An 11,197-nucleotide genomic window follows, 5' to 3' on the forward strand; every position below is an offset into this window, starting at 1 on the left:
AGTGAGCCCCACTTGTCTTTCCTATCAGGGCAGTGAGGACATCCATCTCCCCGCCCATCTTGTTCCTGGTGTGCACAATGAGGAAAGTCCCTAGGTTAGAGCTTGCATTGAGGCAAAGAAAAAGAAAATGTCACTGGAGATTGTTTTAGATTCAGAAAAAGGCAGATTCAGCTCAGTCTTCCATGAGCCGCATTACAAATACGGGAAGAGGAGTTCTTAGACCAGAGGCAAGCAGAGCAATAGGCGTTGATCCCCGCAAAATTTCCAGACTGCGCTCACCCAGTACCCCTGTGTCCGTATCTGAACTCTGCCCCTGTTTATTTCCTTAACAGAGCTACAGTGAACCTGTTGATGTGAAGACATCGCAACCTCCTCAGCTGATCAACTCAAAGCCTTCAGTGTTCCATGGGCCCAGCCAGGCCCACTCGGCTCTGTACCTAAGTTCCCACTACCACCAACAACCAGGAATGAATCCTCACCTAACTGCCATGCATCCCAGTCTCCCCAGGAGCATAGCCCCCAAGCCGAATAACCAAATGCCAGTGACTGTCTCTATAGCAAACATGGCCGTGTCCCCCCCTCCTCCCCTCCAGATCAGTCCACCTCTTCACCAGCATCTCAACATGCAGCAGCACCCACCACTCGCCATGCAGCAGCCCCTTGGGAACCAGCTCCCCATGCAGGTCCAGTCTGCCTTACACTCACCTCCCATGCAGCAGGTATGCTCGCACTCTGGACTCTTCTTCAGAAGTGCGGGGTGGGGAGGGAGGGTGTTGGGGAACGGAGGGGGAGAGAGGGAAGGGAGGGGGGAGGGGGTTCTCGCCATCCAGCAAAAGGTGGGGGCACATGTTTGTTCTGTTCTATTTAATGGACAGAAAATGGAAGGTAGTCAACAAACATCTGCTTTCTGAAAAATAATAATTTACAGGTGGTGAGTTTGGGCAGCATTATAGGATCATGACAATGGATCGCTGCTTCTTTTCCTAAACGCCTGCTGGCCTCTTGCCACGTTTCTAGAAATCTCATCGCTAATCATCCTCCTTGTTTTCTGCTCCTTGAGTAAAGTACATTTGTAATCATGAAATGACAACTCCTGCTAAAGATCTCTTTGGGACTGAAGGTCTTACATTAAAAATTATATATATATTTGGTTTGGAGATATACATATACATGTATATTTACATATATATATAGGTTTGTAAAGCCTTGATTAGTATGCCTGTTGAGGCCAATAAATGCCACAAAATGAAATCTTGACCCACTGTTATGTGATATTCAGAGCTATCAAATTGGTACAGCCTTTAAAGGACTAAGAAATGAAAATGTTAACCGGAGTTTTGTTTAAAAATGGATATATGGCTTCTGCAAAAAATCAGAAAACACAGGAAGTTTGGAAGGCTCTCTCCCAATTATTGAAACAATTTGTGTACGATCTTAGCTGAATTTTCCTTTGAAGTCCAGCTTTTCTTTAGGATTTGGTGTTATTTTAAAATTGTAAAATGAAGAGCAAATTGTGTTCATGAAACTAAACGTAAAGCCGTCAAGCATCCTAAAAACTTGTTTTAAAAACATAAATCAAGATTAAAAACTACAAATCGTATCAAATTCATCCATCACTTTTACAATCCGATTACTCTTTCATTCCAGAACTGTATGTAATTAAACACACAAACACGGGTTTTCTGTTGAGCCCCCATCTAGCCCTCTGTGGAGTTGAGTCTGCAGTTGGACCAGGGTGGGTTGGAGAGGATGCAGAAAAAGAATCAAATATACTACCCTGGAATTTATTTTTTTTTAAGATTTCATCTATTTATTTTGAGAGAGAGAGAGAGAACATGAGCGTGGATTTGGCGGGGGGAGGGGTAGGCAGAGCGAGAGGGAGGATCTCAAGGACTCCCTGCTAAGGGTAGAGCCCCACGTGGTCCTTGATCTCGAGACCCATGAGATCATGACCTGAGCCTAAGTCAAGAGTCTGTCACTCAACCAACTAAGCCACCCAAGTTTCCCCCAAATTCATTTATTTATTTATTTTAAAGATTTTATTAATTCATTTGACAGAGATCACAAGTAGGCAGAGAGGCAGGCAGAGAGAGAGGAGAAATCAGGCTCCCTGCTGAGCAGAGAGCCCCACAGGGGCTCGATCCCAGGACCCTGAGATCATGACCTGAGCCGAAGGCAGAGGCTTTAACCCACTGAGCCACCCAGGCGCCTCTTATTTTTATTATTATCATTGTAGACTGACAATAGCAAACCTTAATATATTACTTTACCTTTTGTTTAATTCCAGAAAATTTATAGTGCAGGAACTAGCTTATCTTCATTTTATAAGCAAAGAAACTCGGGCTTGGCAGAGTTAAGTCATATGCCCATAAGGTCGGTGCTGGAATTCAAAACCCAGTTCTGTTCAAAAATCAGAGCCTGGCTTCTTAAATTCTGGGCCTGCTGCCTCTCACACTTAATCATTCTTATAGACTATTACCAGTTTTGTATTAGAAAACCTGTATCTCCCAAGAATTTGGAGGGTCTTTAAATCTTAGCTAGTTCTAAAATTAAAATGATTAGAGAGAACAAATGGACCTAAGTCTCTTTGCTAAAACCTTTCCTGGTCCTTAAGCCAAAGATTTTGATAAAGCCCTGATGTCCCCCTTACCCAGACTAGCTGCTGATTCACCAGGGAAGAAGACTGGGGAAAAGTCGACTTCTATAATCATGCCTGGTCCACAGCGGTGTCTGTGACTAGCAGGTGACATTCATAGGATCAAATTTCTGCTCTTTCTGTCAGACATCACTCAAATAAAAGGGACACTCTTGGGTGTCCTTGCGTAAGAATGAACCAGTAATGTTTGTGTAAAGAATGAATAGTCTGAGGAACACAACCTTGCCTTCTTGGATTGCCTCCAGCCTAAGGTACTGCCTGCTGAGGGCCCGTGTTCTGCTCTCGATGCTCTAGCTTGAGTCTGTTTCTTCCCAGGCAAGAGAAGAGAAAAGGCACAGTCCCCTCCACCAAGTTGAGGGCTAGAACTCGGTCTAGAGAGGACACTGTTTTCTAACTTATCTGCTCAGAAAAGGTTCCTTTTTCTACTTATACAAACACCTTGGATGAGCTAGCTGTGATCCTGAGTAGCTTTCAAACATTTCACAATTACATAAGGCCACATGTGAAAACTCAAGAGACTTTCTTTCTGTAGAGAATCGGAACTGAATAGGAAAAAATAGAACAGATTACACTGGACACGTTATTCATCAATCTTTAAGTCAGTTCTATTAGTGTATCTCAAAAAGTACTCTTACTGAAATGGTAGGACCTGATTTCAATTTACATTAATAATAGAAGACAAAATGGCATGAACCCCAAATGGAAAGTAAATAGCTAAAAGACTACAGTGACTAACATTACTTTTAACAAGGCCTGGATCATGGTGGGTGAAGTAAAATAATTGTTGAATGGACAAATGAACAAACAAGCGATTTCAAAAAAACGAGTAACCAAAGTATTTAAATACTAGAAGAAATTCTAGGTTAGTTTGTAGAATCTGAATTCCTTGGAATTTTTTAAATTGCATTTATTCAAAAAAAATTAATTAAACCCCTAGTGTGTACCAGGCACTGTCTAGGCTCTGGAAGTTGAATGATAAATATTTGAGAACAGGTAATGAGGCCTCTGTCCCATGCAGCTGTCATCAGAGTTGGTGAGCAGTGGTGGTGTAGTGGTGGTAATAAGATAAACAGATTAATTAGTAAGATCCTGTTGGGGGAAAGACGAACAGGAATTCAAATTACAGAGCATGTGGAGAAATAGCACACCCTTCAGCTGGAATGAATAAAGAAGGCCCCTGTGAAGGGCTGGCACAGACACGTGAAGGCTGAGAAGAGGAAGTAGCCTGTGTCAATCAGAAGGTGGGAGAGGGGGACTCTGGGTGGCTCAGTGGATTAAGCGTCTGCCTTCAGCTCAGGTCATGATCCCAGGGTCCTGGGAACGAGCCCCACGTCAGGCTCCCGGCTCAGCAGGGAGTCTGCTTCTCCCTCTCCCTCTCCCCCCTCCTGCTTTCTCTCTCATTTTCTCTCTCTTTCAAATAAATGAAATAAAATGAAAGTCTTATTTATTTATTTATTTATTTTTAAAGATTGTGTTTATTTATTTATTTGACAGAGAGAAATCACAAGTAGATGGAGAGGCAGGCAGAGAGAGAGAGAGGGAAGCAGGCTCCCTGCTGAGCAGAGAGCCTGATGTGGGACTCAATCCCAGGACCCTGAGATCATGACCTGAGCTGAAGGCAGTGGCTTAACCCACTGAGCCACCCAGGCGCCCCTTATTTATTTTTTTTAAAGGAGGTGGGCAGAGTAGGTGGGGAAAATCAGCAGAGGCCAGAAACAGGGAAAAAAGGCTCCAGGCCGGAAGGACCCATTTTGGGGGAAACATAGCTCGTCTGGGACCTGGGAAGGAGGCCAGTGGGGAGTACGGTGCATTAGGGGAGAGCCTAATGTACCATACTAGAGGAATGAGGTCATTGGGATAGGATCATCAGGTTAAGGGGACTGGGAGCCCCCAACAAGTTAATAATCCTAAAAGCAGGATCAAAAAGTCCATCAGCCATGATGTCACTCAATTTATTAAAATCACAAGTCTGTCAGGGCCAAAGTTCAAGTTCTCAAAGTTGGTCTTCAGCCCATGGTTGTAGAACCAGGTTGTGAGTGAAATTCGACCTATTTGATGGACCATCCAAACCACCTTTATCCTGAAGATGTTTGCTTCTCGGGTGTGGGGGCCATGTTCACATACCCAAACACGAAAAAAAAAGAAAAAGAGAGAAAGTGAATGCAAGTTATTGGCTACCATATTTTTAAAATAATCTCATATTTCAGTATTATGTTAGCTATTTTCTTATCCTTCTGAAAAATGAATATATCCTACAAAAATGATTGTATAGTCCACCAGGAATAATAGTTTCATTTTTTTCTAGAATAATATTTTATACACCAAACACACGGAGCTGCTTTTTTTTTTTTTTAGTCCAGTTTTCTTCCTTTTTTTTTTTTCCTGCTCGCTATATTGTCGAATGAGGTCACAAGAAAAAAAATCATTAATATCTGTCAACTTCCTTTATAACCTTAAGAAAAAATCTTTGTATGATATCACACAGACAGATTTTCAATTTCCTTGTGTAATAAACAGCTGCTTTAGGATTTGGGTGTAATTTAAAGGTTTAAAAAAATCACATTGAGATTGATGAATAAATCAGTTGTGAAGACAAAAACATTGATGCCTGTTGAAAATACCTCTCCAGACAGGCAGGAAATGAAATTAGTTCCCAGTAAAGTGTGGATATGAGGATCACTGTTTGGATGTGCTATAGGCTTTTTAGGTCTTGCTATGTGGCACAACAAAAATGCTAGGGCTACAGAAATCTAATTAAAGAGCAAATGTCCCTTCTGACATCAAATCAATCTTTATCACGTTTTCTATTTTTATTTCAATCTGGCACCAGAAAATGAAATTTAAAATTCCAGGCATGCTACAAAACAGTTGGTGATTTTTCTCTTGAGCATTAAAATGCAAAATATTCAGCCTGGTTTAATTAGACTGCTAAGCAAACATGTTCCAAAAATGTGTATCACCATTGTTGTTTCATATTTACATCAATAATCAAAATGTACTTAGCTTTAGGGTCAACCTCAACACCTTTTACTAGTGTTAGAAGAGTAATGCATTTTCCAAATGGAGAGCAAGTTAAACAATGTTACTTCAGGCTTTCTTGTATTTTTCTTGGTTGTTTGGTTGTTAACTGATCTTAAATTAGGCATTGAGGTTGGCTGAACGTTAAATCTTTGAACTTTTTAGGTGATACGTCATTTTGGTTTTTTTACACTGAAGTTACTCATTTTATCTTCAACTCATAGTTCAAAGATTAGTGTTCTTTTGACAGTCTCTCACCCAAGCTTGACATCCATTTGCACTGGATGGGAAAAAAGCCATGATGGTTTCTGTTGTGGATTGTGTAGGATTGGGTGGAAAGGAGTTGGTTTTTTTTTATTCATTTTTTGCTCTCTCGTATGTGGTCATGCCTTCAACTAACTCAAGATATTTCCAACTACGTTTTTTTTTTTCGACATTTGCTTACTGTTAGGTTATGTTTTGTCCATTGTGCAAAAGTCCAATAGGGAGAACTTCACATTAAAACGACAGGAAAGCCCCTGGCATTTACACATTTATACAGCCCCATGCCTTCCCAACTGGAGTCTGTTAAACTTTATTCACCGGAAGAGATGATTTATTGAGCCACTACTACAGTAGTACAGTAGTACTGCTAGTAGTGTAATATTACTTCTACACTACTACTGAGAATATTCAGTAAACAAAGAAAACACTCCAAGCTGGATGAAAAGCCCATAAAGACAGTATGATAGGGGAGCTCAGTCAGTTGAGCATTCAACTCTTGATCTCGGCTGGGGTCTTGATCTCAGGGTCATGAGTTCGAGCCCTGTGTTGGGCTCAGCACTGGGTATGGAGCCTACCTCAGGAAAAAAAAGACAATATTATAGGACCATAATGGAATGAATACATTTCATCAAAGGCAGTGGGATTCCCTGTGTGACAGAGATACAGCATGGTCTGGTCAATCAGCCTGGAGAGGACGGGAGAACCAAGCATCCAGTTACCCCTCTTATTTTTCACTTTGCTGTCTTGGAAAATGTTTATAGCTTGAGCTGCAGGTGTCATCTACACAAACATGCATATTTCCCACAAGCCAGTTGTAAAATGAGGAAATACTCTAATCCTTTTAGTCTGTGTGAGGTCAAATAGCCAGACTGCTAAATTCTCTACTTTCCAATGATGTGTTTCTAATCATTCAAAGATTTGTCTTTCATCCACAGTTTTGGTGGGAGTTAGTGTGGACATTGGCTTGCAGTCTTTATCACTGGAATGGAAAGTAAATTAATATCTTAAAGCCAAAATGGAGACTTGAAGACATTTGATAATAGGTACCTTTGAGTGTTTACCCAAGGGACCCTGAAACACGAATCAAAGTCTGAGGAAATATCCTTAGTTAAAAATCAATCTTCTGATCATTCTGCTGAGCTGAAACAAAAACAGTAGCAAGAACAGTAAAAACTCAATATTATGCCTTCCAAAGCTCCCCGTAAGTAAATAGGGAATGGTTCGTTTTTAAGTCTCTTGATTTTTCTATGGTTAAAAACCATGTATGAAATCCACAACAGAAAGAGACAACCACAAGATTAATTAAGTTGCTTTTTTGGTCAATTCCAGCAAAGCTTGCTTATGCTGCTCTTGAATTCACCAGATAAGCTAAAAATAAATCTTAGTGTATAATGCTTTTTGTTTACCAGATATAGCTATATACTTCAGAGAGTCTGTCCTTGAATTTTTAATAGCTTTGCAAGGATTAAAAGTCAACACTTCACCATACCAGTGTATTAGAGGAATCTTCCTAAAGATTATTATTTGCCAGTTAATAGACTTTTCAATTAAAAAATATTTGCTCTGTCTTACACTTTTCCTTCCCTGTGTTTTCCGATGGCAAGTTGCTTTGAATCTCTTCTATTAGTCCCACAACTGTTAGAAAGCTTTGGTTGAAATTTTTTAGCTGAGAAAGAAGTACAAATAAAAAAAGAAGCAGATGGTCCCTTTGTGATTGAATGAAGAAAACGGGTTTCGAGAACAATATGTGAATAGGTGTAGTCTAATAAAACACTCAGCCACCTGCTGCCTGAATCCTTCAAAAAAGATTCTGTTGCATATTCTGGGGATTAACTATTAATGTATCCTTAGGTTTGATAGAAAACATAAACTGAGGGGTTAGGTCCTTTTCCCTTTGTTCTGATTGAGTCGGCTTCTTCATATTTTAAGTTGTTTCTCAATTCAGTTTATCTGCTCAAGAGTATATAAATAAAGGTTTCCTCACACATGGTTCAATGCAAGAAAGGTAAAAAGAATAGGGTCCTGCGCACATCTCTTTTACCTTTAAGTTTTCTGGGCTTTTGGGATTCGTTTGCCCTTGCAGAGCCACAAGGGAGCAGGCAGAAGTGTGTTTGCAAACAATGGATAAATATTTAGGGGCTTTTCTTCCTAAAAAAAAAAAAAAAAAAAAGCACTTTGATCCTTATTTGTGGATTTGCTTTCCCTTTCAGGGATTTACTCTTCAACCCGACTATCAGACTATAATCAATCCTACATCCACAGCTGCACAAGTGGTAACCCAAGCAATGGAGTATGTACGTTCCGGGTGCAGAAACCCTCCCGCCCAGCCGGTGGACTGGAATAACGACTACTGTAGTAGTGGGTAAGCGGCGGGTCATCGCCACCTGCTGGTGGACAGCTCTCATAGCATGCTTGGCGTGCCCTGCTCCCTAGGCGCAGCAGAGATCCCGGTCTTTTCTCCCTGCTTTCTGAAAGATCATCTGGAACAGTTCCATGTTCATGAAAGCAGAAGACAGCAATGCAGAAAATTTTAAGCAGTTCTAGTCGTTCCAAGAATAAGCAAATGCCTTTAGATCCCTGTTCGTTGTACCTGGGCCCTGTCCCAGGGCACCGCTCCATCCCTGGAGCTAGAACAAACAGACCTACCTCCCTTGGGGTCACCTGCAGCACGAGTCTTGTAACAAGGCATTGTTTGTCTGTTTTCTCTTAACACAGGGGCATGCAGAGGGACAAAGCACTGTACCTTACCTGAAAGTCTGAACACCTCTTCTTTCCACTGAGGAATTCAGGGAAGTCTTTTCACCGTGGATTGCTTTGTATAGCCAAAGCAGTTCTCCATTTTGTTAGAAAAATACAAGTTGCTAAGCACTTAGGACCATTTGAGCTTGTGGGTCACCCACTCTGGAAGAAATAGTCATGCTTCTTTATTATTTTTTTAATCCCTTATGGACATTGTTTTTCTTCTTCCCTGAAGGAAATTTGGACCATTCAGATTTTATGTTGGTTTTTTGCTGTGAAGTGCTGCGCTTTAGTAACTGCCTTAGCGACTGTAGATGTCTCGGATCAAAGTCCTGGATTTTCCATTGGTTTTCATAATGGGTGTTTATATGAAACTACTAAAGACTTTTTAAATGGCTTGATGTAGCAATCATAGCAAGTTTGTAAATAGCATCTATGTCACACTCTCCTAGAGTATAAAATGTGAATGTTTTTGTAGCTAAATTGTAATTTGAAACTGGCTCATTCCAGTTATTGATTTCACAATAGGGGTTAAATTGGCAAACATTCATATTTTTACTTCATTTTTAAAACAACTGACTAATAGTTCTATATTTTCAAAATATTTGAGAAAGAAAAAAAAACGTATTCCCAAATGATTTTAATTTAAAAACAAAATTGGCTTTGTCTCATTCACCAGACAAAAAGAAACTAGTGTTAAGGGAAGCGCAAACACATTTATTTTGTACTGCAGAAAAATTGCTTTTTTGTATCACTTTTTGTGTAATGGTTAGTAAATGTCATTTAAGTCCTTTTATGTATAAAACTGCCAAATGCTTACCTGGTATTTTATTAGATGCAGAAACAGATTGGAAACAGCTAAATTATAACCTTTACATATGGCTCTGTATTATTGTTTCTTCATACTGTGTCTGTATTTAATCTTTTTTTATGGAACCTGTTGCGCCTATTTATGAAATAATAAATATAGGTGTTTGTAAGTAAATTTGTTAGTATTCGAAAGAGGTTTCTTTGATGTTTTAACTTTTGCTGGCAAAAAAAAAAAAATTCACGCTTGGTGTGAATACTTTATTATTTAGTTTTTACAGTGACCTGAATAAAGCCAAACCTACTTTTCATTTAGCAGCAAATTAAAGTAACCAATCCTTTATTTCTACATTTCTTTGGTTGATGCAAACAAAAAACTGATACTTAAGAACTTTCTTTCTTCATACAATATAACAGAGAATTGCCCTAAAAAGTCACACAAGCTCCAAGACTAAACAGATGGGTTCTCTAGCTGAAAAGTGTTGCTTCTTGGTTCTCAGCTGGTTTTAGTCAATCCTGTAAACTCCCTTCCTCCAAAAAAAAAAAGAAAAAAAAAAAAACCATTGAAGTCGAATCAGTTAAAATTCCTCAAGCTGCATGCTTTTCACAAAATCCAGAAAATATTTAGGAAGTAAACCAGGGGTGGGTAGGATGGGAAGGCATACTGTTCAAGAACATATCTCCAAATGAAAGGTGAGTAACCAGACAGGAAAAAAAAAAAAGGGAAAGCATTCCAAATTTGAAAGCTATAGATGGAAATGGAGATTCTTGCTGTCTTTTGTGCCTCTACAAACCACTTCTCTTTCCAGAATTCCGAAGTCTTCCAAGAGAATTCTGAGGGTATTAGAGATTTGCTAGGGAATCAAAAGCATTGAGAATCTGGCTGAAGTTTTGCATAGCTTTTATATCAAAAAGAGCTAGCAAATCACTCCCCTACAGGGGATTGCCTAAAGAAAGCTAGTCTGGTTGGAAATCAAGAGGATGGCTGATGTCTCTTTCATGGAATGTGTGAAATAAACTTAGCAATTTAACTAAATACAAATATATGCATTGTGTAATCCAGTCAGAATTAAAAAGACAAAAGGTATGCTTGCTTTGGAATGATTTTAGGCATTGTACAACCTTGAATCACTTGAGCATGTAATAACTAATAAATAATGCAGATCCAATGTGATTATTAAAATGACTGTAGCTGAGAGCTCTAATTTTCCTGTCTTGAAACTGTATAAGAACTCATGTGATTAAGTTCACAGTTTATTGTTTGTCTGTTTAGTATTTAGAAATATACCAGCACTACTAATTACCTAATGTCTTTTATTTATTATATTATGATAAAGTAAAATTTTCACTTGCATTAAGTCTAAACGGAGGAGGTAATTACCGGGATGAGAACAACCAGCTTTGACTTTGACAGGCAGTGTGTACACGGAAGTACAATGTTGTTTACAGCTTCTCCAGAGCAGGTGTGCAACCAGGGTAGAGAGAGTGTTACAACTCAATACCAAATAAAAGGGTAAAAAAAAATGTAAATAAAAGAAAATACATCGTAAATAAAAATTATTACCATGCGTGACCGTATTCTATTTGGATATCCATCAGTGTCTAAAGGACAGACCCAGCCAGATGACAAGTCCCAAGGAAATTTCATGGCAGGAGTGATTAGCAACAGTAGGGATTAATGCCTGCCACCACCACCGATGTTATTTCTGGAAG

At 39.4% G+C, this 11,197-nt stretch overlaps 1 protein-coding gene across 2 annotated transcripts in view; it reads left to right on the forward strand.

Moving 5' to 3' along the window:
- TOX (thymocyte selection associated high mobility group box) overlaps positions 1-10,787 on the forward strand; it is a 303,336-nt gene extending 292,549 nt beyond the window's left edge. For both annotated transcript variants that reach the window (XM_044245550.1, XM_044245551.1), the window contains 3 exons: positions 333-719; positions 8,149-8,300; positions 8,654-10,787. In XM_044245550.1, coding sequence (XP_044101485.1) covers positions 333-719; positions 8,149-8,300; positions 8,654-8,690 — 576 coding nt within the window. In that variant the 3' untranslated portion in view covers positions 8,691-10,787. The remainder of the gene's footprint in view (positions 1-332; positions 720-8,148; positions 8,301-8,653) is intronic.
- The last annotated feature ends 410 nt before the right edge of the window (positions 10,788-11,197 follow it).

The sequence above is a fragment of the Neovison vison genome, chromosome 4, assembly GCF_020171115.1.
Source record: "Neovison vison isolate M4711 chromosome 4, ASM_NN_V1, whole genome shotgun sequence".
NCBI classification, from domain to species: Eukaryota; Metazoa; Chordata; class Mammalia; order Carnivora; family Mustelidae; genus Neogale; species Neogale vison.